This window comes from Camelus dromedarius, chromosome 2 (assembly GCF_036321535.1).
Source record: "Camelus dromedarius isolate mCamDro1 chromosome 2, mCamDro1.pat, whole genome shotgun sequence".
Taxonomy (NCBI): Eukaryota; Metazoa; Chordata; class Mammalia; order Artiodactyla; family Camelidae; genus Camelus; species Camelus dromedarius.
This window is the reverse complement of record NC_087437.1, coordinates 21,827,334-21,854,773: the sequence shown is the minus strand read 5'-3', so window position 1 is coordinate 21,854,773 and position 27,440 is coordinate 21,827,334. Positions and strand designations below refer to the sequence as shown.

Here is a 27,440-nt window from a genome sequence, read left to right as displayed (position 1 = left end):
TAACAAAAGAAATCATCAGCAAAATTTGTTTTTCTGTTTTAACAATCATAAACAATCTTAGCAACTGAGCATTTTTAACTTCCATGTAATTAAGTAATATTAAATAAGAGATCTGCTTCCTTATCATCAAGTTCAGGAATATATATCTTTAAAAAAAAGTTAGCTAAGTCTTCAATGATGATGAAAGTGTTCAAATTCTTGCTGTATCAACAGTATAAAATTACAGATTGAATGCAGTTTATAATGCCACCAAGCAAGGGAGAATTAATGGGCTAAATAAAGGCAGAACCTTTCAAACTAACTTGATACTTACCAATAATCCACAGTATAAGAAGATAGTCTATTCTTTCAAGGGCTGGCCCCATTGTGTTTTTCTTATCCTCATTATAGACAAGAGAGTACAGGTTGAGTAACAGCAGGAATGTGAAATATGATGCTCCATGAATAATAAATTTCATAAAAGGTGTGTGAATGATCCTCCCAAACTGAGATTTGGGAGCTATCAAATAACAAAGTGACAAAACTGGCCAAAAGATGCCAACTGTCAAAACAGTCATTATCTTCTTACAGGTAGGCTTACGTCGGTAACCTGACATCTGTCCAAACCAAACAGTGTTCAGGAACTGCTGGCAGTTAGACTGGGAGACAAACTGAAAAGGAAACACAAACATAGAGAAAAGTAAAATATAACCTGTAAATACGATCTGATAGTACCCTTATTTAACTGATATTCAAAGTTTTAGTAACAGTTTAAAATCAATTCTGTACAGTCCACATAGTCGTTTTTTTTTCCCCCTATATGTAATAAAAGAGTGTAGCAGTTAAGAGCATAGACTCTGGAGCCAGACTACCTGGATTTAAATCCACTTACTTACTAAATGATCTTGAGCAAGTTTTTAAACCGTTCAAAGCCTCAAATTCCCCATCTATAAAATGGGGATAATAGTAGTATCTAATCATACACTTGCTTTGAGGATTAAATGTAAAGCTCTTAGAATAGTGCTTGGTAATAGCATGCACTATATAAGTATTAGTAACTGTTACTAGCCTACTTGGTCATTTTGAAACACTTAATTTATAAAGACTCGTAATGTTTATAAAATTTCAAAATTAACAAACAATCCATAGAAAGAGACTTCAGAATAGAAAAACTAAATCATTTCAGTTATAAGAAAGCAACATGTTAAGACAGCAAAGCAATTAAAGTCTAAACATCAGATGTTTTATGCGCCACAAAGGCACTGAGGATTTCTTAAATCTGCTTAAAATGGACTTCCGTGTGAGAAAAGGAAAAATATTCCCAAATAGGAGGAAAATTCTAGTTCAAGTACAGAAATTAATTTACCAAAGTTCACAAAGCTTCTTAGTTTATAAAATTCAGAACAATATTTCCTCAATATAATGCTCATGCTGTGGAGTATAACTTAAGGATTTTGATAACTCTGGACACAGTAGTGTAATCAGGTTTGAAATCACCAAACCACAAGTGGTCATAGTATCATTCAGATACTAAATAATATTTGATCAATCTTCTGTTTTAAAATGATTTATCCTGAGATAGAATATAATTTATAGAATGCAACAACGTAGTTTAAAAAAACTGGACAGAGTTTTTCTTTTTGTTTTTTGTGCTTATCAAGAAATTTCCTAATGTACTAATACCTATTTTTGGCAGTTAACTCAAGTCTTACTCCATTATTTATCCTTCTGTTTAAATTCCAGGTTCTTAGGGAATCGTAATTTATCCCTCAAGAGGAATTATCAAGGAGAAAACAAGCTTTTCTTCCCACCAAACACCCAGTTTGGTAGCAGCCCAACCTTAGTGGTTTTACCCTTCTCCCAAGTATCAAAGCAGTCTCAGGACTGACTGCTACCCTTGCCATCCCTCCATATAACGGTGATGTAATGAATGGTAATGTTAAATATGTGACTGGAAGAATAAATTTTCAGCTGGAAATGTTCTAAGTCTATGGTGGTTTTAAAATATAGACACAAACTCTTTGATATTCTTCTCATCAACAGATGGGCTACCAATATTCCTACCTTTCAATTCAACAACCTTGTGGTTGCTTTAACCAACAGCTTCTGGAAGAAGTGATGCTCAGTGACTTCTGAAGGTAGGTCTTAAAAGGTCATTCAGCTTCCACCTTGTTTGAGAAATCGTGCTCTTGGAGCCAAAACCTGGCACGTAAAAAGTTCTACTACCCTGAAGCCACCATATTATGAGAAAGCCCAGGCTACATGTAAGCACTCTGGTCAGCCCTCAAGCCATCTCAGACCATCTCCTTGCAGCCAACCCACCACGATGGCCATGCCCCTCCATGGTTCCAGTCGTGAGTTCTCAGGAGGCCCACCCTCAATAGACCCATCCACCTGAGCACCCAGTCCATGTAGAGCTCCCTGTTGGAGTCCTCAGCTGCTGCTCAGGCACAAGACAGATGACTGTTAGCTCCCAGCCATTTTGGCCATCTCCAGCTGAGACCCTTGACATAGTCAAGCAGAAACAAATCAACCTTGCTGGGCTCCTTCCTGATTCCTGACCTACAGAGTCCACGAGCATAATAAGATGATCATGAAGTTATGGCAAAATGACTGTGAAATCCTCTTTTATGCTACTAAGTATCAAGGTAGTCTGTTATAAAGGATGGATTACCTGAACAAAGTCTACCAACTATTTGGGAAAATATTATCTTCCCCTTTGATCATATTTAGAAATCTATTTTAAAAAACTGATTTACATTTTCATTCATCCTTAAAATTACAGAGTATTTTCCTTTCAACTCAAAAATTACTATTACTTCTATTACTTCTTGTTTCCTTATGCCTAATCTTTTTTTTAGAATGGAACATTTGGCTATCCCCTGTGAGTCCTTCAGGGATTTTATATATATATGTATATATATGTATATACACACACACACACACACACACACACACACACACACACACACATATGTATTTAGGAAACTTTCTCTTAGTTTTTTCTTCCCTAAACGGGATAATCTTGGTTCTTTCCACTTTTCTTCGAGGGTCTTTTCCCAATTACTTAAGTTGATTTTGTATTTTGATATATCTTTATTTTACCATTTTCTAGTACTTCGTGTCTATTTTAGGTTATAGAACACAGAAATAAATAAATTAACCTAAGATCTAGTCAGTAAGATCTAGTCAAAATGTATATTAGAGGAAAATTACATTAGGGTCCTTGTTTTCTCTGTTTCTACTTATACAGATAAACATTGTATTTCCTTTTTTTCTTTTTCTTGCATTGTATTTCTCTTTTAAGCCACATAGTTATGTTGTTGATTTATAATCTTATAGCTACACTGATCCAAATTCCTATACTTAACTTTTTTTCTTATAAATGTTTTACCTGAAGCAAGAACTTTGCAGTACTATAAAAAGTATAGAATTTGAAGCCAGAGATCTGGATAAGAAATATAATATATAGGTAACCTTAAATATCTTAAAATTCCTTTATCAATTTTCTGAGTCACAAGCTATTGGGAGGCTCAAACTATCCACCAAGATTAATAGAAAACTCTGCCCCTAGCATCAAAGCTCCTATATCTTGCCTTCTACCATTATTTTGGGCCCATTCGAGATTTGCAGATACTAACTTATACACATAAAATAGATAAACAACAAGTTTATACTGTATGCACAGGGAACCATATTCAATATCTTGCAGTAATCTATGGTGAAGAAGAATATGAGAACAAATGTATGTTCCTATGTGACTGAAGTATCGTGCTGTACACCAGAAATTGTCACAACATTGTAAACTGACTGTAGTTCAATAAAAACATTAAAAATATGTATATATAAATTTGATAAGCAAATTTTATTCTAACATTTATGTTGATAACAAAAGTAATGGGTCTTAGAAGAAATACTTTTATCAACACCCTCTATTATTAACTGAACATTGTTATCTACATATAAATAACTATGTCTAATAAATTATCTCAAAAAGTGAAATAAATAATGCAAACCTTCCTTCTTCAAGTTCCTGAATTATGTGTATGTGTGTGTATGGGGAGTAGAAATAGGTATTATCCTTAACAGGAAGGGATGATGCCAGAAGAGCCAGATCCAACTTAGTTATTATATCATGCATCTCTCCACCTTTGAGTTTCACAATGAATTAACAGGTAAGAATAAGAAACATAATATCTGATACTTTATTTTTAAAGAGAAAGGCACTATTACTATAGAAAGGGCTATTTATAACCAGATCAATAGAACAAACCTATGACAGACAAAACACAAGATGGAAACTTCATTACGAAGACACTTACTACCCAATATTTTACCTGTTAGCCACTGTTTAGCAAAAACATTAAATTCACATCCATATTATTATAATAATTAATATTGCTAAAAATAATAGCAACTACCATTTATTGAATACTTGCTTAATACTAGAAATCATTGTACTAAACTCTTTAAATATATATACCCCTAATTAATTCTTAAAACTAAAGCTCAAACAGATTCAGTTAAGTTTCCCAAGGATACAGTTTCTATCAAGCAGAAGTAGGATCTCAACCTACATGTGTTGCCTCAAAGACTACTCTGAACCACTAGACTACTGGGGGGAAATAATTAAATATATCACAGAAAACCTCGTACCTCCTTTTGGTTATATTTGATAGCGAGTTTTAGACGACTTAAATTCATTCTTTCTTCTAGTAATCCCCGTTTGTCAAGAGGCTCATCACTAGATGTATGGTTTAGGATAACTTCCAATTCGCGTGAATTCCGGGCTTGTGCAAGCAAATCTTTAGCAAACATTTTACATTGCCGGGCTAGTTCTTCATAATCATTCCTGCAAAGTGCAACAGTCTATTATTAGAAGTGTCACTTCCATCTTCTAATTAAGCTGTTTTCACTAGAAAATTTTTTACTCAGTTACATTTTAATTCTGATAGTGCTAAACAAAATCTGAAGTCATTTGTGCTGACAGTCAAAGAAACCTACTGGTGCATAAATTCTCCAAAGCTTTGGGGAAAACTGTAACACGGTTACATTCTCTGTTTCACACTGATAATCTTAGATAAGCACAATGTTTTCTTATATATACTGATATTCCTAGAAATTCTGGTAATATTTGTCAACCAGTTCTTCACTTAACTCATTTGTCTTTATTCTCTATGAGTTTGGTATAAAACTTCCTTTTATATTATTTATCTAAATGACAGATAATATTTTGATGCTATCCAGAAATATTACTGTACAATTTTTAACTAGAAGTTCTTAAAATAATAGTCTACAACATGTTTATGCTACTTCTAATATTAAAACAGTATTTTGTTTCATTTTTAAAGTGATCATTTGAACAAAATTCAAGTTAGAAAAAAAGATACTAAAACACGCCTAGTAAAGAATTCTCTTTCAGAATCACTATTCCTTAAAATTTAAGATTTAACTGCTTAATAAAGGCAAGCCTAAATCAACTTGTGAGAAACTAAGAAGTTTTAGTAGATAATACTTTTAAAAACTATCAATTATATTAAGCTTACGACTGAGTGTTACAACTTAAGAATAAAATTAGAAATAAATAATTACATGTCAGTTGGGGGTTAGACTTCAGAAAATAACTTTTCATTCAGCATTTTTTTTTAAAGGGAAAGGAAGGGGAAACAGGAAGATTTCCTATTGATTAATGGTTTTCTGTGAACTGGCTGCATATGATTACAATTCAGAAAATTAAAAACTTTTCCTTGGAGGCTAACATTTTTCTCATCCATTGTTTGCATTTGCTACATAACCAAAATTATCTAAGAATAAGTAGTTAGATTTCTTTAACAAACGAAGTGTTACCTGCTTTTTAGTCTAGGAATCTAATTGGAGATCAGAACAACCATCAGAAGTGTATGTTACTCTGAAGATATCTCATCTTTAGATAAATGTTGACAGACCACTATATTCAAAGGTAAAATTACTACATTTTATCAGCCTAATTTGCTTAATCTCTAATAGATTACTGGAAGACTAATAAGAGGCTGTATAGTTTACATGGAAATATAGTAGACCAGAAGCCAGGAGTCCTATGTTCTAGTTACAACTCTGCTTCTACTTTCTTTTTTGTTTGTTTGTTTGTTTGTCGTGTGTATATATATATATATATTTTCTGAAGTATAGTCAGTTTACAAAAATACATGGAATGCTTTAAGAATTTGCATGTTATCCTTGCACAGGGGCCATGCTAATCCAATTTTAGTATGTGTGCTGCCAAAGTGAGTGCTCCTACTTTCCATGTCAATTCTGTTCCTAATTAGATGCTGATACCAGCAAGACATCTAACCTATACAGATCACTTTCCCTGCCTATAAAAATAAGGGGATTGAAGTTAATGAATTCTATGATCACTTCAAAATCTATCTTTATTCTCCTGTGATTACAATGCAATCATAGCAGTTGTTTTCAAATCCTTTCTGGAAGGAGTTGAATGAATTCTGTTTCATATGGTAATTCAGAACTCCAATTATGAGATTATAAGATATTTCATATTTCTTCATATTTAAGAGGAATAATTTTCAATAGCCTCATGTGCAAATAAATTTAAAAGTACCAAGTTACATTTTAACCATGTCTTATGTGCTCAGCAAAGTATATACTTTATCTCGTAACAAGTTTAAATGAATTAAAATTAAAATTAAATTAAATTAAAATATGGTAGTTGTAAACTAGAATACTTACAAAACAGGTATTTTTCAGAAGCTTCCAGAACTAGGAGCTATCAAGAACACAGTGTACTGATGTTAAGGCAAAAGAAGACTGCAAGCTTCTTATTGTCCTTCCAGTAAGCATAAGTTTGAATTTCCCAATCTAGTTCTAGTCAAGTCACTGAGGGAGTGCAATGCAAGACATGGGGCTCCAACATGAGCTGGACACGAAAGGAAAGGTGGGTCAAGGTATAACCCCTGCTGGAAACCTCACAGCAGGGACTGGCAAGAAATCTTGATCAATTCCTCCTTCTTTGGAGGACACCAGGGATACTTTGACATAAGAGAAAAGTCTCAAAGTTTTTCCTTAAGTCTACTAAATGAAGTTTTCTAAGAATTTTTTTTAATGTTTAAATCAGTAGTTTAATAGGCTGCTTTTTCCAAAGCCTTTTTCTCCCCCCACAACTTACTTCTTTAAGGGAAAATGATATCAGTGATTCTTTGAGTATGCAAAGTTCCAGAATCACACTTAACTCTTCATTTCAGAAAAATACCTCAGACTGAGTATTCATCACTCTTAGTTTAATTTTATGTCTACATATTAAGTTTCTCTCACCAGTGAAAAGGGACAGTGTCTGTGTGCAGCATACGTGACGTACAGAAAGCACTCTATGCTTCTCAAAGTTATAAAGGATCAGACTCCAAGGATGATTACAGAATCTAGGAATGAGGGGAGGCAGGACAGAGAGCAGGTTTAACTAAATTTGCTCTTGCTTAAAGCTACCACTCCCACTGTTCTTCACACTGCCCTAGAAGGCCCCTGGCAACGCTGAACAAAGCAGGGATTTAAGGGCGATGGGAGAGAGGAAGAGCGCAGATGAGGAAAGAGTGACCTAAGTAGCACCAGGGTCTATTCCACTGAGGGAAAAGAAAAATCCCAAGTACGTGGCAGCAAGGTCTGATCATATTGAATGAAATGTAAATAAACAGACATGATGATTTGGCCTATGAAAAAACTCAGGTTGAAAAGATTCTGAAAAAAAAAAAAAAAGATATAATTTACAATTTCCATTCATTCCCACCTGAATTCCACCTCCACAAGACTTAGTTCTTTTAAATCAGCACTCAGTTCAAATGCTCTCAGGATTGGATCCTCCTCTGTTAACATTATTAGAGCTGGACTGGCCAAGCAGCGATATATATCAAGACGAAACCTGTGATAAAATTTGATTCCATTATGTAAAATAAACTTGTTATATACATATGATTACTAGTTTTAACCTATAATTTTCACAAATTTAAAATTACATATCATAAAAAAGAACATAAAACAACTATAATATATTTATTATAAGGTAATCTATATAAGAAGAAAAAACTAAAAAATTAAATATTTTGAGATAGAATATTAACAAATTTTATATCTATTGCTTTTAAATAAATTGTTTTAGGATATCTTTTCATAGATTCAAAATTCAGTTTGAATTTTCTTCAGTTAGTATTCTTCAATTCAGTTAAATTAAAAATTTTCTATTCCTGAATCTAGTATTATTTTAAATGAGATATGCTGATAACTAACACATTTCAATTATGATGTGGATGATTATCAAATTTTTCCTTCCCCATTTATAAGTCTACTTTAATATACTACATATATATAACACATGACTCATTCAGCCAGGTTATTTTTGAAAGATGTTTCAAATCTTAAGAATGAAATCACTGGTTTATGCCTAATCTCTAGCTAATGGAAAAGTACTCCCTTTACTTTCTATAAATTAATGATCATATTCAATATCTAAGTAGGAATCCAACTAGAGAATATTTGCTATAGCTCTTTCATTTACAAATATATAATTCTTAATTTATAAATTTGGTAGATGTTATATAATGTATATTTTTCTTTTAAATATAAATGTAATACATGCATGGTTTTTTTAAAAAAGCAAGCAGTTTAGAAACATAATGCTTCCCAATTCTCCTCCTTCCACCAACTCTAATCCTCAAAGATAGTCACATTTCATAGAATTGTGAATATTCTCCTGATGTTTTCTATTAGCACACGAACATAATCAGACATACTATGTAAAGGGACAACTATTTCTACGTCACTACATACAGAGTCATCTCAGTATTTCCTAAAACTGGATGGTTTCCATTTGATGGTGGTACATTGCATCTCCATTACTGGAAATTTAGGTTGCTTTTAATTTTTTACTTCCATAAATAATGCAACAATGACTATTCGTTAGTTCACATATGCATGGCACACTTAGAATTGCTGGATAAAATGGCATGTATATTGTAAACTCTGATAGATGTTTCCAAAGCACTAACAATAAGGAGAGCTCATTTTCCCCACATTTTCATTAGTACTTTCCCACCCTAATAGGTGAAAAATGTAATTTTAAGAGTCGTATTACTCTGAATTTCTTTAGAAGCTTAAGCATCCTTTCGTGTTTACTATCCATTTATACTTCTTCTATAAACCACCTGTTCATTTTCATTAGCCTATTTTTCTGATGACTTTTTTAAGTCATCAATTTGTAAGATCTCTTTATATATCAAAGAAATTAGCCTTCTGTCTGGTCAAAGTGTTTTAAATATTTTTTCCCAGTTAGTTGTCTTTTTACTTTGTTTGCAATGGAGTTTTTTCTGTATGGAAATTTAAAACTTTCATTTAAATGAATTTATTGAACTATACCTTATTTACCTGATAGGCTCCATATCATATTTAGACATAAAAATAGATTCTATATAATGCATTTTTAAGAAAACAATATTTGTGAAATCTAGTTATGATCTAGCTACTCATATATTATATGATTATAAACAAGTATAATCATCTATATTTTAAGGATTTCAAAGGAGTATTTGCCTACACCAAAACTGCCCAAAAACTTGAGAAAAATATTTACAATTAATCAACTTATCTTTCTGTTTCTATCACGTCTATAGTAACCACTTTCTATAGTAATCAATTTTATCAGATTGTTTCTAAAAATGACTTTTGTATTGATCTACATTATCATGTCTCAAAATATGGATTAGTGACAATGCACAGGAAGCATGACTGCTAGTAATGGTGGCAACCAGTTATGCTGGAGTAACAAAATGACATTGTATGGAAAGCATTTAGATGTAACTTGAACAAATAATGAGGCAGCCTCACTTTATAAAATATCATTTTTGGTATTCAGAACATAATCAAAAGTAATGGTGGGTGAGATAGGAAGAGGTCAGTGATTCCACTACACAAAAATATGCATAAAAATGGACAAAATTATTTTTAAAAATTAACCATTTCAGGTCACTGAAAATTACATATCAAGAATCAATGATTGGAAAACTTTCAGAGCTTCAGGCAAGAACGGCTAGAATCTGTGGCCTTCTTGCCTGAGGCTGCCACCATCACCTCTGCCCCAGTTCATTCAAGGAGAACTGCAGTTTTCCAGACCAAAGCTGGTAAATCTGTACCTTTGTGCCAAATAAGTAAAAATCAATTTGTTGGGAGGCAAAAACCTATAGCTCCACTGGCAAAAAGGGTTGGATTTAGTAGAGATGAACAAGGAAAATCTGCAGTTTTGTAAGACCAAACTTGCAATCTAAGTTGAAGCAAAAAGTAGACCAACCAGAAATTTAACAGAGAGATTTTGGAAATGAGAAGAGACATTCAAAGATTCATATAAGATCTCCACAGATCTCTGGCTGACTTAAAAATTATGTGCAGAACATCAGAAAGTCTGATAAAAAAGAAAAAGGCAAGGAACTCTTGAGAAATGGCTACAACTCTGAAAACATTCCCCAACTAACCACAGCCTGCTCAAGGAGATAGCAGAACCCTTACAGGCTCAAAGTGTATTAATGTAAGCTTAGCCCAAATCATTGACATGGATAAAGATGTGGTATATATACACACAATGTGATACTACTCAGCCATAAAAAAGATGAAATCTTGAAGAGCGGCCGAGATGATAGAGTAGGAAGATCCTGAGCTCACCTCCTCCCTGGGCACAAAAACCCTTACAACTATTTATATAGCAACAATTGATGAGAAATAACAGAAGACTAGCAGAAAAGACCCTTCTACAACTAAAGATACAAAGATGGAACCACAACTAGATGGGTAGGAGAGGTGGAGATGTGGTCTAGTCAAGACCCACACCCCCAGGTGGGCAACCCACAAACGGGAGGATAATTACACTTGCAGAGGTTCTCCCTAAGCAGCAAGAAGTCCAAGCTCCACAATGGGCTCCCCAGCCCAAGGGTTCTGCACTGGGAGGATGAGCCCTCATAATGTTTGGCTTTGAAAGCCAGCAAGGCTCAATTTCAGGAGAGTGAGAGGGCTGTAGGAAATAGAGAATCCACTCTCAAAGAGCACACACAAAATGTAACATACTTCAGGACCCGAGGCAGAAACAGTAATTTGAAAGGAGCCTTATCTCAAACGTACACAAAACTTTACTAGATGTAGATCCTAGAACTATAAAATTTCTATAAGAAAACAGGAGAAAATCTTTGATCTTGGGTTATGTGAATTTCATAGGTATGACACTAAAAACTGAATCCACAAAAGGAAAAACTGATAAATTGGATCTCATCAAAATTAAAATATTTTGCTCTTCAAAAGACCCAAAAAAGAAAATTAAAATAAGTCATAGACTGAGAGAAATCATTTGCAAAACATATATCTAATAAAGGACTGTGTCCAGAATATACAAAAAACTTTTCCAACTCAATAAGAATAAGGCAAACAACTCTTTTTTTTTAAATCATTTTTCTTTCTTTCTTTCTTTCTTTCTTTCTTTCTTTCTTTCTTTCTTTCTTTCTTTCTTTCTTTCTCACTTTTTTTTTGGGGGGGGAGTAGTTAGGTTTATTTATTTATTTATTTTTAGAGGAAGTGCTGGGGATTGAACTGAGGACCTCATGCATGCTAAGCATGCAGCTCTACAACTTGAGCTCCTCCCAACAACAACTCTTTTTTTTTAAATGGGTGAACGTTTTTAATAGATACTTCACTAAAGAGGATATATTAATGGCAAATAAACACATGATAAGATGATTGGTATCATAAGGCATAAGGGAAATACAAATTAAAACCACAAAGAGATACTACTACACTTCTGCTAAAATGGCCAAGATCAAAAAAAAACTAACAATATCAAGTGTTGGTGAGTATGTGGAGGAATTAGAATCAACATACATTACTGGTGAGAATGTAAAATAGTACAACCACTTTGAAAAACAGTTTAGCAGTTACTTCAAAAGTCAAACATATGCTTAGTATACAACCCAGCAATTCCACTCCTAGGTATCTATTTAACAAAAATAAAAACATGTGTCTACACAAAGATTTGTATGGGAATGTTCACTGCCAAAAACTAGAAACAACTCAAATGTCCATTAATTAATAAATGGATAAAGAAAAGGTCAATCCTTACAACGGCATACTACTCAATAATAAAAAGGAAAAAACTACTGATGTGTGCAACATTATGGATGAACCTTAAAAAAAGTATGCTAAGCGAAAAAGACTATAGACATAAGTTAACATATTTTATGATTCCACTTATATGAAATTTCTAGAAAAGAAAAAACTACAGACTACAGACAGAAAAAAGATCTGTGGTTACCTGGAGCTAGGGATGGGAATGAGGACTGACATACGTGGGCATGAGAGAAGTTTTTCCAGTGATGGAAATGTTGGAGTACTGGATTATGGTGATGGCATATGACTGTACACATTTACTACAAATCATCAATCTCCACATTGAAAAAAAAAGTATTTGGAGGAGGGCACTGTGGAGTTACGTGATTATATTCTATGTAATTTTCTGAGGTTTTTGTTTTAGCCACATTTTCTAGGGTTTTTGTTTTAGCCACATCAAGAAGGATATGGAAATACGTAATTCCATTTGTCCAAAGTATTTTTAAAACAGGGATTTCATATGGCTCAGTCTAAATATTTAGACAATATTAAGAAGAATTGGAGTAGATGAGGCAAGAGTAATTATAGGCAAAATTAATAAGAAATAAGAAAGGAAACTTGAATGGAATCTGTATAGGTAGAAATCAGGAGAGGAAATTTCTGAATTAAACATGTAACTGACAGCCACTGATGAGACTCTAGTTTCCAATCTAACACTGGGGTGAAGAGTCACATTTCTAAACAAAAACAATATTAGCTATTAAGGAGCAGATATAGAACATCAAACTCATTACAGTGGTTAGCTTTAGAGAGGAGAGGAGAATTGGGATTGGTCAAAGGACTTCTGCTCAAAATTAAAGTTAGAATTTTTACAAGGATTTAATAAGAATTTATTCACATATTACTTGTGTAACTAAAATACTTTTAAATAAAAGAATTGCATATTCCTAACATTACTTTAGCCTCATAGTTAACTGATTTTCTCAATGCCAAGAGTTTACTTTCTTCGTGGATACCTAACCCAGTTTTTACAAATTCAGTTGCTTTGAATTGCTTCACTCAATAATACAAGTGAAGATGAGTATATGGGGCTTACAGGCATTCAAATTCAAATATTTTTTAAAAAAACACAGATTAAATAAAGCACTTCTGCAAATTAAATTTAATTGGCAGTCTACTACTTTGCTCTCTCTCCCAATTTGTGTTTTTCAATTCAAAGAAACTTTTTCCTTCCTTTAACAGATAACAAAGATTTCATATCTTCTTTTAAAGTTATTTGAAATTTCATAACACATCAAATATTGAGACAGAAATCAAATTACAGCAATAATATTACTGAAAATATTTTTCTAAATGACCCCATTTAAAATTATTGCCCCCTGACCTTACCATTACCTGCAAGTGCATCATCTCTAAAATTTAAAAATCAGTATCTTATGAATAGATTGCCTCTGTTCCTTATTGCCAGTACAGTGGCTCTTCAACTTCACTGAAACCTTTGCCAGTTTCTCTTTTTACTCATTTTATTAGCCTCTGTCTACTTAGTAATTCCTGGAAATGACTTTAGTCAGAACTCTTTGACATTTGCTATAACTGTTTTCTCAATCAATAACAAACTCTCTCGAAGTCTTCCACAAATACACCAAACCATTTTCAGTTCCCTAAATAAACCACAATCACACTTTGTACTTTCTCTGTAAAATGTCTTTCCTTTTTTAATTCTTATTACTCTAAAAGCTTTCAGAACAAGTTTTTTCCTCTTCTCCAACCAAGCCAGGTTAAGCGTTCTCTCTAGCTCAAATCCACCCACCCCACCAACCAACTGCTTCAACCACTCACATATTTTACAAGTATACTATTTGGAAAATATTTATATTTGACATTAATAAAAGATTTTAAAATCAGATAAAGCCTTAAAGATCATTTCTGCTTGTCATTTTATAGACTAGTCATTTTAAAACTAAAAAGTTAAATGATAGAGTCATAGCTATCAACTAGATCTTATCAAAGAGAAATAGGGATCTCATTGCAAAAGGAAATTCAAAATAGAAAAAATTTCTTGTTCAACCTCTGCAAACAAACATTAAATTAATTCCCAGGAGACATTTCCAATTTATGGATTTGAGACTATCTGTCGATCCACCAAAGATCTGTTCTTAAGGTGAGGAATGAGTGAGGGTGGATGGTTTGCAGCTTTAAAGCTAATTTCACATATACTGTACAACAATCTGTAACTTAAAAAAGTTTGTCAGCAGACTGCCTAGGACTTCCAGACTACATTTTCTGTATTAAATGCTATACGTGATACTATTTCAACTGTATCTGATTACTATACAGGTAATATTTACATAAAGGCTTATGCTGAAAATTAGATTCTCAAGTCAAGCCCAGAACCTTACAGCTTATACCACATGCATGTGTATGATCTTGCTCAACCTGGTACTTTCCTGTCCATTCACTCCTCAACTGTTCTTAATATTTTCAACTGGGGAGAACGGGAAGAGAAAATGACTTAAATACTGTGTGAAAGGGAAAAAAGAGGCATAACAGGTTGAATATTTAGTTAGGTAGATAATAGTTTTTATTTCTCTATAAATAAAATAGGAAATGGTATCTTCGCCCCTTCCACTACTTGGAAGTTCTCTTAGATTAATAAACTCTGCTTCCAAAAAGCAAATGGTAACCCCATCCCTCACCAGCAGGAGTATGAGATAAACCTTATTCATAATTTGAAAAATTTTCCTAATTATTCATCATTTGGTAAGTATTTCTTTAAAATGCAGAATTCATTGTATAAAGCAAAGGAGCTAGAAGTTTGATTTTTGTAAGTCACCCCAATTGCATATTTCTTAAAATCTACGTAGAAAGAACAATACCTTACTGCATCACACATCTTAATTTAAATCTTAATTTTCTAACCTGGAATGTCGGAGGCTGTCCTTTTTGTTTTTTGCAGAACACAATGTGCATTCACAGCCAACTGCATGGGGCTTAGGTAGGGACACATCCTGCTTTAACAACATTGTAAGAATCTCATAGTTGTTACGATGAGCAGCTAAAATGACAGGGGCAACATCCATAGTTGTTGAATACTCAGGATTCTGAATTCGCTCCATTAGTTTCTGAAAAATATTTATATAAATATCCAAAAGTTACTATTTGTGACTTTAAAATAACATTTATCTAAAAAATGAAATGAAAAAAATTGAAGGCACAAAAAAACAAAAATTATTTTAAGGAATATAATAAACATTTTACTAGGACTAACATTTTTTTTAAACCTCAAAACCTAACTTTAGTTAATAAATGCAGTATAATCATGACAGACAAAATCTTCAATAGGAAACATTCATACACTCAGAGTTCTGTTTTCCTAATAAAGAAGTGAGCACATCTAAAGAAATACTTTAAGAAAAAGTGTTTAATTTTTACAAGATTATGGAGACATACATGACAAGACAAAGAAGAAGAATTTTAGAAAAAGAGCATAATAAAAAAACAGAAATTTTGAAAAAAAAAAAAAGGCAGAGTATAAATGCATGAGAAAAAAATATTTAACTCCACCTCTATGGCAAACCTTGTCACATTGATAGCAATAAAGTTACTTAAAAGTGGTAAGTAAATAGAAGGCACTCTTCCTTTTATATAATTCTCCACATATTCTCAGTAACCATCTATAATGTTCCCTGTTACAAATGCACAAAAACACTAACAATCATAGCTACTGGAAGTGTTAGGCATTTATATTTATCATCTCATTTAATCCCCACAATAACCTGCAAAATTGAGCATTATAATCCCCACGAAGAAACTGAGGCTCAGAGAGGTTAATGTGCCCGAGCTACACAATAGAGTGGCAAAGTGCAGAGAACCCAGGTGTGTGTTACTCTGGAGGCTGGGCTCCTTTCACTACACCGGCTTATGCTTAGTGATGGCATGATACGAGAAAAGAAACATTAGTAAATAAAGATCAGGGTTCAGTTTTAAAAGGTTGACTATTTTATGGCTACTGCATATTCTTCCAAAACTTCTCACTTTTTCACAGATATTTTTCTGAGAGCTATTTGATTCCACAGTATAAGCTCATCTAGTTCACAGTTTATTTTTGTCATTTTTATTAACATTGTAAAAGTAGTGCACACACATTATAAAATATCTGAAAAATATAGAAAAGTGAAAAGAAGAATAAAAATACCTATCTTCCTACTACTCGAAAACATTTACCATATTTCCTTCTAGTCCTTTCTCTACCACACCCACTTTTAAGGGTAACATTGGCATGAATGATTTGGCACCAACAATTAAAAACAATGGTCCTTAATATTTTGAAGATCAAAGACCCTTTTAATGATCTCATAAAGCTATAACCTAAAATCTTTTGGAAAAAAAATCCATGTAGAGAATTTTGCATGCAATTTAAGGAAGCTAATAGATCCTATGTTCAAGATATTTTATTTTGCTGATTTAAATAACACTACCACAAACATCTTTATGAATATAGTTTTTTCAAAATTTAGGATTATCACATTAACATAGAACTCATGAAGTGGAATTATAGGTCTAAAGGCCATGAACAGTTTTGAGGCTTTTGATACATAGTATCAAAGTCCTTTAAATAAGTTTATATTACCAATAATACAGGAATGTACCCACACACTAAGGTTTACTCACCAGCACTGGGCATGATAACTCCCAATTTATGAGTAAAAAAACTATCATGAAATATTAATTTACTCTTCCCTGATTACTGATAAATTTTAATGTTTTCTGACATACTTATCTTTTTTCCCTCTTTCATGAATAGTTTGTTTATATACTTTCCATTTATTTATTGGGGACTTCAAATTAATGAACTTATTTGACACAACACTGTAAAATGACTATAACTCAATAAAAAAATGTTTAAAAAAAAAAACTACAGAGAAATCTAAAAATTTACTCCATTCTCCCTAATTACAAAAAAGAGGTTATAAAGAGGAGAAAATCATATTTAATCCCTTAGGGAAAAAATAGTTCTCACTTTTCCTATGAAACACACTTAACTATATGAAAAACACTATTAGACATAGATGATTAAAGTTCATAATTCCATTGCTCATAATATAAGCTATACACTATCAAAAAAAACCACCTGTATTTGAAAGTCAAAATTTATCAAAAGATAATTTTTATAAGCCAGGAATACAGAATAAATTCACTGAGGTGGTAAAAAAAAAAAGTATATAAAAATATTTGACATTGCCTGTCTAGAAGTAATAGGGCTATTAAACTATAATTCAAGCAAAGGCTGGATAACCTTTTTTGTTAAAGGTAAAGTAGAAAGTATTTTTTCACTGAGTAGGTGAGGACAGCCCACCCTTGCAACTCAAGATTCAATTGGCAGTGGTAATGGTGATGAAATAATATGTCAGTTGCTCTAATATCCTGACACACTACACCCAACCTCCCCAAGAAAGTAAATGGGTTAAAAGGCTAGAAAGTGGAATAGGTCTACCAAAATATACTAGTAACTGCAGGTTAGGTGACAGAAATTGAACAGGATTCCAGACATTTCTGATTCTTTGGACAGGGGCTATATTCTTAGCCTTTTCCCCCTCAATTCTTGTTGGTTTCTTACCACCACTTAAACTAGTTGGAACTATCCTCTGGAGAATGTCACGCTTACACAAACTTTGTAATAGTTTAAATGAGGGTAAAATATTTCAGCTAATATATGATAAAATATGTAATTTAGGGGAGCTTCTCATTGTTCTCAGATAATGGCAGATAATATGCATCCAATTGATAATTCTTTCTTAAAACAATATTTTTCATATGAGTATAGCTAGTTTACAGTCCCAGAAATTATTTTTACTGATTATTTCACTACATCCTCACCAGTAATGAGTGTTACAACTTTTAAATTCTGATATACAACAAATACCTCATTTTTACAGAATATATTTTCTTATTAGTAACTATCTTCTTAATTATAAAAACAATAAAGAAAATAAGAATAAGAAAAAAAATCCTTAATTTGGTAATGAGAGCCATACAGTTCCTTTTCTATGCATATTTTTAACCGTGGATTGTATTATATGCACAGCTCATTATCCTCATTTTTTTCACTTCCTCTATTATATGTTTTCATGTTCCTAAATACCTTTAAAAGTACCATTTTAATCATATGTAATTATTTATATTTCCAATCTTTCATTTTGGGATATTTAGAGTGTGTCACATGGTTTTTTCACTTCTACAAATAAGATTACAATTAATATTTTTGACCACTTCCTTGATAAATTTCTAGAGGAGGAAGCACAAGGTTAAAGAATATGAACATCTCTCTTGTGTATGACATATCCTGTCAAACTGCTTCCCAAAACACCCTCCCTACTTGTGATGTATGAGACTGGACTACTCCTTTGCCATCAATGATTTTTTTTAAAAAAACTTTGCTAATTTGATAAGCAAAAATTAGCATCTTCTATTTGATTGTCAGTAAAGTTTAATATTTTGTACCTTCTTTTGAGATTTTTTTCATGTCCTTTTCTCATTTTGGTGTTTTTCATCAATTCGCCTAATATTAAGATTATGAATTTGTGATATATGCTGAAAATATCTTTTGAAAGTTATCTATCTGCCTTTTAAATTTTGCCTGATGCCTTGATCCCAGAAATTTAACTTCTGTACAGCCAAAGGCTGTGCCGCATTGTCCATTGTTTTTATGCTCAGAAAGTTTTTCCCTCCCAATCATCTAAATATTCACCTACATTTTCTTACAGTTTTATAGTTTCATTCTTTATTTTTAATTCTTAGATCCATTTGGAAATGAATCTATATTTTCAACTTAACCTGCAGAATGTTTCAAACTAAAAATACTGGATCACATTAACAAAATTATAGAAATATCACTAGTTTTAAAAGGTTTCCTGAAAGCAATATTAATTATTCTTGCAAGTGTCTACTTACTTTAGAGCAATATTTTACGGAGTAAAAAAATCTATTTATTTAAAACAAAATAAATTGGAGGGGACGAAAATAATGGCAATGGGGCAGAGATCTATTTTGGCTTAAAAATCCAAATTAATAAATATTTAAGAGTACTAACTACTATAGTTGGTCTTGATGATCGTTTTGGTCGATGATTAAGTAGTATATCAACAGCTCCCACTACTTCAGAGTCGATTGCCACCAAAAGAGCATCTGCGGACTTTAAAAAAAAAAAGGTTAAAAAATGAAAATGGAGGATAAAAAAGGTAAACTATTTATTTTTACTAATAATTCATAAATAAAACTATTTTTAATTTAAACTGTATTATATACAGTAATACTGAACTTTCAAAAATTTAGACTGTCCAAATAGTACATTTGCTTGCCTTAGCAGTACTTCTGTGTACCACAACACACACATTTTTGTCCTGGGTTCACTGCATGAGCTGACAAAATAATGAATGCTTGACAGAGGGGTTTATTAATGAAATAGTGCTGACCCATGCAGTATTTAAACTTGAAATGTTCTTTTTTCCTAAGATCTTTACTCTTGAACTGTGGACCAAAAGAATCTTAACACTCCAAATCTATAAAAGACATTGCCAAGAACAATTACTACAGGTAAAGGATTGTGTTCAGCCTGATAAAAATGCTAATCAATGCAACCATGAGCTAAGGGACAATGAGAAAATATGTAAACATCTGCTCTCATCTTTAAAGCACAGATGGCTGACTGAAATTACAAATATGACATTAATGTTGCAATCTTATCAAGTAAAAAACACAAAGAACTAGGCTACCACTGTCCTTAGAGATAAGAGGGAGAAGTGACTTTATAGTTTTACTCTCAAACTCATTACTCCCATAGCTCATTTTGAAGCTCCAACTTTGATAGGAGGAAAAAGTAAATAGAAGCTGAGGAAATAGAGATTATTTTTTTCAATTCTCTGTAACCAAGTCTACAGTCCTATTATGGTCACTGGCAACTGTGACATCAGGTTTTGGGTTTCTTTTTGTTTTGTTTTGTAAGGAAAACCATAAAGGCAGAAGAGAAAAATGGGGATAAGTAATGATTTAACCTAAGAAAATGCCTTGATTATTTTCAGTCTTTATCTTTTAGACTATGATCATCTTTAATAACTATTTAAATAAACATTTTCTCCCTTGAAAATGAAATTATATCAGATGTTAAATATTCCTCATAGCTGAAAAGAATAAACTTTCACCTACTTTATCTAGATGTCAAAAATAGGACTAAAAATGACAGATTTTACCTGGATGTGTAAAAATAGGACTAAGCACCTCAAAGAAAGGGTTGGGGGCCATGTTCAACCATTAGAAACTGCCTATGTATTCATAAAGGAAAAACTCCCCACTCTCAGGGGACACTTAAATTACTATTTTATCCCTTTAAACTTTTAGGTTCATTGGGCTGTAGCTTATTCTTTAGAAACTAGCATTATTATTTTTCTGCTTTGCAAACATTTTTCTTCAGTTTTTACTGGACTTGGTCAGGTAAAGCAAACAAACAAAAAGAACCATGTGTTCATTACTACTAAATATTTCATTTATGATCTTTAATTTTAACCTATAAAGATAACTATAGTAATGCGCCTGATCTCAAAGTCAAAACACTAGGTAACTCCAATCATCTGAAACATAGGCATGGATCTAGCTGCAAGTTTCTTCCAGAACCATACTGAGCTGTCACAAACTAACTTCATGGGCATTATTTCCTAGAAGCAACTGCCTCAACCACACGGACAGAGTAGTCTATAAATGACGGATATCTGGCTTTCCTAAGTACACTTCAGGTCTCTACTGAAAAAGAGAAGAGCTAGATTAAAGCCAACAAAGAAGAGGGAAAAGGATGAAAAAATTGCTAAAAAGTTGATCATTGAGAAGATAAAATATCAGCAAAATATAGCAAAATCAGTCAATACACAGCAGGCTGAAGCCATTTAATATAAGGAAAATATGTCAATCGTTTCAGACTATATGAAGCAAAGTAAAATGATTACACTCTCGACACCCACTTACGATGGTAAAGTTAAATTATATTCAGATATACTATTTAGTTAAGAATAAAGAAAGATTCATGTTAAATCTTTCCATGCTTAAAAGAATAAGCTTCAGGTGTAAAAATATTTATTTATGTAAAAAAGTCATTAAATAAGGAGTTGCCATTGACTTATTCTGCACAATGCTGTGTTATTTGATAAAGAAGGAAGTTCTGAGGGAAAAAATGTTTTATTTTAAAAATATCTGTGGGTATACAAAATGTCCTCATTGGTTTTGTTTCTCAATTGCTCAGATATTTGATCATTCCTTATTAAAATCTATTCAGTATATATTATGTATTACTGAGGTTACTATCTTCCTTCCCTCCTCAGAATTTGTCTTTTCAACAATTCCCATACTCTTTCCTCTAAGCTCAGAGTAAGAAACTACTTGTTTCCTTCCCAAAGCTAAATTTCCCACCTTGGTTTTAATTTAGTGCTCCTGTCTTCTATAGGACCTTGGTCCTCCATTCGCAGAAATACCAGTCCTAGCCCCCACCTCCTAAAAACATGAAATTCTTCCTTACTCTTTGCTAACTTGACTTGACCTATCTTTTTCTTACCACTCAAGTTTTTACTCTCTCACTCTGCAAACTTCTCAAACCCATGCATATCATTTTCTCTAATTCTCGTGATGCCAGAGTTTCAGAATCCAATGGCCTTTCCTACTTCCACATGTTTCTTGATTTCTAAGCAACATAGTAAAACGGTTTCTTTGGTCTTCGCAATGCTGCATTATCCTAACTCCTTTAATGAAACCCTTTCCTTCTAATGTACTTTATTGATGTAGATGCTCCCTGAGAAAGAATCAGCACTAGTTTGCTCTTCTCTGTGATTTCACCCGCTGTCGCAATGTCGGTGATCTCCCCACGCCCACGACTGCTGTATCTCTCCAGCCCAACCTCTCCCTAGAGATGTAAGCGTTCCATCGGAAACTGCCTGATATCCTTAAAATAAACAAGGCTAAAACCAGAATTCACATTTCTCTGCCCTGAGCTTGACTTCTTAGCTTCCTGTTTTTCTTTCATCCTTCTCCAAGTCACCCATGTTTAAGATTTTCAAATCATCTTGGGACTCCTTCTCAGTTCCCTCCACCAAATTCAAATACTCACTAAATTCTATCAATACTTCCCCCATAACATCTCTTACATCTGCCATCCCTCTCTCATTCTTAGAGCCCAGTATTCTAGGTCAGGCTTTAATCTCTTCGTATCTGGATTACTATAAAAACCGCTCACTCAAGCTGTTTATAGCCCTCCCCACTTTCCACTTCTTAATCTATATTGAACACAGCCACTAATTGGTTTTTCTAAAATGCCATTGGACACATCACATCCTTTCTAAAAAATTATTTAATGATCTCACTATCTATCATATAAAACACAAATTCCTTAGCCTGGCATTCAGGCTCTTTTCATCAGTTTTGTTTTAGTTATTTTCCCAGGTATCTCCCACTGCTATCCAACCCAAATATTTTGTTCAAAAAGACTAAGTCAATTCACTGTCTCAAGAATATACATTGAATGTGCCTTTGTTTACATCTTTCTCCACCTCCTATTCCTGACCTAGCTATACATTTTTGAGAGTAGTTTCAGGAAATAGGTAAAAGCATGTACTCTGGAGCCAGAACCTGGGTTCTAATTCTGGATGTGGCATTTATGCAGTGACTTTGGACATGTTACTGAAATTTTCTGTACCTTGGCTTTCTCCTCTATAAAATAGGAATAATAATTGTACCTATCTCACAGGACTGTTGTGAGAACTAAAGAAGTGAATATATTTAAGATTCCTAGTACACGGTAGAACTATATAAATATTAGCAATTATTAGTATTTCAAGGCTGAGCTCAACTGATACTCTTCCATGAAACCTTTCTTGATGGCTCAAATCCAGTTTCCAAAACATTTATTGCAAACCACAAAAGTTTAAGTACGAAACAGAGTTTCTCAATAGTGGCACTATTGACATTTTGGGCCAGATAATTCTTTCTTGTGGGATAATTCTTTGTTTAGGGGCTGTCTTGTTCACCATAGGATGTTTAGCGGCATCCCTACCTCTGCCCACCAGGTGCCAGCAGTAACCCACTCCCAGTTGTAAAATCAAAATGTTTCCAGATGTTGCCAAATGTCCCCTGAGGGACAAAATTGTCCAGTTGCGAACCACTGGTATACCACAAGATAAAATACATGACAGCACCTTGTAATCTCAAAGGAATACACAAAGGTCAAGTATTATTACCACTTAGCACTTAGGGAATACATTTTTGTATTACTTAATTGATTGAAAAATTCATATATACTTTCATTGTGCAATTAGTCCTTTAGTACAGAACTCATGTTTTACATATTCATTTCCACAATCACAACCAACCCAAAGGCCTTGGACATTTGTTGACTTATAGCGAAGACAGAACAACCTGAGGTAACCTGAGACAGAACACAGTGAACTGGAAAGAGCATGGGATTTGCAGTCAGAAGACTAGGTTCAAATCTTAGCTTTGCCCTTACTTTAGAACTTTGGGCAATTCATTACAGTCTATGAGCCTCAGTTTTCTGAACTATAAAATAATACATCTATATAGGTTGGCTATGACGTTCAACTGTGATCAGGTATGTAAAAGAACCACGGACACTGCAGAAATTTTATATACATAGAATCTTACATGTAAAAAGACAACAATGATTATTACACCATAATACCTCTTTTATATAGAATCATCAGAGACTTACTTGGTAACCTTATTGTCTAGGTAACTGAAGCTTATGCCTTTAAGTGTTTAATTTTGAAATTTCAACTATTCTGATGTAAGTTTTCTGCTTCAGAAGTACTATATATATTCTTCCTTCTTCTAAAACAATACATACTGAATATAATTTAACTTTCCCTTACTGCCTCTGGGCCATTGTTATAAACATCAGTTACCACTCTCACATACGGCTCCCTTAGAGATTATCAGGCATGTAATGCTGCTGACGTCTTTATTAAGCAGAGTCAGAGGTCCTGTGCCTCATTTCGTTCCACCACAGCCCTTATGCCCCTTCTGTTGCCCCTCTCGTTCTCTATGGATTAGAAAACTAACTAAGTTTATTGATGTGGAATCTAAAATGAGAAAAAATAGACTTTGAAGAAGGTCTCCAGACATACTCCTATGACTAAAGTTCATAAATGGTAAACTTCATGGCATCTACTCTGGCTGCTCAGAGGTATTTTTTACTTCCTGGCTCTTGGTGGTGTTCTGTGTAACTGAAATGTCTGAGAAAGCAGTTTCTTTTTCTACTCTAAATATGTATACATAGAGACAGTGCCATATGTTGTAATACATATATGTATATTATTATCTGTATAAAGAAATGTACATAGGACTAACCTACTTATTTTTTAAAAAAATCTGTGAGTGCTCCCTGGTGCCACTCAAAAAAAAAAAAGTCTCATTAATTTAAAGCTACAACAATCACACTATTTGAAAGAAAAAAAAAAAAGAGAGCCAGAATTCATGTGCTAAGTCCCATAAGCAAACCAAAAAGGAAAGAAAATTATATTATTAAATTTCCTTCAGAATCTCTTGATTGAATTCTTTCGAGACCTATACACATGCCTGCTTTTTCACCTGAATGATATGAAGACAAACAGAAAGGTCAGTATTTTCCAGTTTAAAAAAATTCATTCACCTTTAATTATAAGCAAACACTAAATTTCAGACAAAAAGGAAAATTTAATTTAATAAAACTTAACAGGAGAAAACAAAGTCAAACTGAAAATTGCTTTGTGAGTGAGGAGCATTTTGTTCTTATGCCTGTAAATCATATGGGCTACAGAAATACCTGTTCTCCCGACACTTCCAGAATACTTGTACTACTTTTTGATATATATGACAAATAAGTAATAAGTAATAAAAACAAAGTCATCTTTAGTTATGATAATTTACCACTGTTGGATATTTTAAAATATATAAGGGGGAGGAAATAAAAGTTGGGAGAAAAAGATAAATCAAGTCAAAATATTATAAAAAAAAGTTTTTTGGGGTTGTTTTAAAAACTTTTAGTGGCTTTCACAAATACAAGGTGACAGAAAGAGAGAAAAAATAGATAGGAAGAGAAGAAGAAAAAAAGGGAGGGAGGGAAGGCAGGAGGGAAGTAGAAAGAAGAAAACAAGGCATATGTAACAGTACTTAGAAGCTACTGGATAAGATTATCTAGCCTTGTACCTGACAACCGTAGTCCAAAAGAAGCTGCAGTATATCCAAGTTTTCATTTTCAATAGTTATGGTAACAGCATTTCTCCCAAGCACATCTACGCAATTTATGTTCAAGTCACCTGAACTGTTTTCCTCCAAAATCTTTTTAACCATATAATAGTCACCTAAATAACAATATACAAACATAATTTAATATCCATGACATATTAAATAAGAACATCTGTAAAGAAAATTTAGCTTGTTGATTTAAAAGATTAAAAAATCTAAACTCAATTTTGTATATGGAAATGTGCAAAGAAAATGTGAACATTTCCTTGCTGAAAAACTTACATCCTGATAAAATAATATGTATATTGGCTGCAAACATAAAAAGTAGAAAAAATTTAAATATGCAGTTTAAAATAAAATTTGTTTAAAATTCATAACTGATTGATTATAAGGAAAGTTTTGGGAGACATTTAAAGCAGTAAAGAATGTCCAAAAGCACAGACTAAATGCTAGAAAAATTAGAAACATAAAGGATTTAAGTTTTATACCTCAAATACATACACACATTTAATGGTTTAATGGTTAAAAATGAGATCTAGTAATAAGTGGAGGATATTATGAAGAGGTTTTACAGGGCAAAGTACACTTCGGAAAAGCAGTGTGAATATGTATATGCTTGTAGGTATGTATAGTAAGAGGAAAAGGTGCCTGAAATTCCTCCTCTTCTCCCCACTCTCCCAACACACGCACGAACACACACACACCCATCTCATTAGTGAAGATGTTTAGATTAAATGAGGGAATAATCAACTGACAAAACTCCAAGGCAGGATTAGGATTAACACTGGTAAAGACCAAAGACAGAATATTTCATAGTGAAATTTGATCTGTCAGGATTATGCAGAGTAGCTTCTGGCTAACTACCCCACATCAAAACAGCTAATCCACAAAGGAAAATGAGAATAATTATGGAGGTAATCATTTTCAGAGGGCCCACAATACTCGTCTGCTAACTAGAAAATAATAAGGGGAATAAATCAAAAGATAAATATTAGAGAAAGAAAGCAAAGTGGGTTTTATTTTATTTCATCTTACTTTTTAACGTAAGAAAAATAAACCATTTTAAGTGACTTGCAAATACATTTGTTCCTTAGAAGTCTATGAATAAGAAAAAGGAAAAGAACAATCAGAGTGGAAAACAGAAGGAAAGAAATGATTTCATGACACAAAAAGAGAAAATCCTAAAACTGGACCAAATGAGTGAATAAGAAAGGTAACAGACTTTTTTGGGTTAAAATTTTAAATAAGTTTTGCTATTATTTTTAACCAATGACATTAAAGTCCCCACACATTTTGGAAGAAGATGAAAGGTAGTTTTCCTAATGGTGTATTTCCTTACTTCCCTCAAGAAGAAAACTTTTACAAATGTTAGCAACTATATATAAAAACAGACTTAAAAAAAAAAAAAAAGCTTCTTCCGTATAGCACAGGGAACTATGTTCAATATTTTGTAATAATCCCTAGTGGAAAAAAAAAAGTAAACGAATATACGCATGTATATGCATGACTGGGACATTGTGCTGTACACCAGAGAGTGACGCATTGCAACTGACTGTACTTCAATTTAAGAAATAAAATACATTAAAAAAAGAAAACTAGTCAAAAAGAAATTATTTTCCTCATAGCACTAATTAATATTTAGATACTAATGCTCCATGACAAAAACTTATCAAGCAATTCACAAAGTGAATTTCTTAGTCACAAGTTGAAATGATAGTGAACATACAGATTTGTCACTATTGGAAAATAACTTGAAAACCTTATTTCAGACGAATTTATTTCAGTATCTTAGTTGGAAGAGGATGCTACCCGTAAAAACTCCTGATGTATTTTCTTTGGTTTAATGATATATCTAGGTGAGGATTAGTTTTTTATTTATCCTGCCCGGAATTCACTAGGCTCTCTGAATCTCTTCATCAAAATGCAATATTTTCAGCCATTATCTCTTCAAATATTGCTTCATCCTATACTGTTTTTTCTCCTTTTGGAACTTCTTTAGACATCATTTTAGATCGTCCCACTCCAACTTCTGTGTCTCTAAAGATGTCTTATATTTCCTCTTTCTC

General features: G+C 32.9%; 1 protein-coding gene and 1 pseudogene across 4 annotated transcripts in view; both read right to left on the bottom strand.

Annotated features, from left to right (window-relative positions):
- Window positions 1–27,440, bottom strand: part of TRPC1 (transient receptor potential cation channel subfamily C member 1) — a 60,171-nt gene that overhangs the window by 23,531 nt on the left and 9,200 nt on the right. For 2 of the 4 annotated variants that reach the window (XM_010976822.3, XM_064491814.1), the window contains exons 2-7: window positions 25,336–25,490; window positions 19,190–19,291; window positions 15,019–15,221; window positions 7,754–7,885; window positions 4,636–4,831; window positions 314–650 (exon numbers count right to left, since the gene is read on the bottom strand). In XM_010976822.3, the coding sequence (XP_010975124.3) occupies window positions 314–650; window positions 4,636–4,831; window positions 7,754–7,885; window positions 15,019–15,221; window positions 19,190–19,291; window positions 25,336–25,490 (1,125 nt within the window). The remainder of the gene's footprint in view (window positions 1–313; window positions 651–4,635; window positions 4,832–7,753; window positions 7,886–15,018; window positions 15,222–19,189; window positions 19,292–25,335; window positions 25,491–27,440) is intronic. The other 2 variants (XM_010976823.3, XM_064491817.1) reach the window with 2 other exon arrangements.
- On the bottom strand, window positions 6,159–6,250 carry LOC116155905 (U6 spliceosomal RNA; annotated as a pseudogene).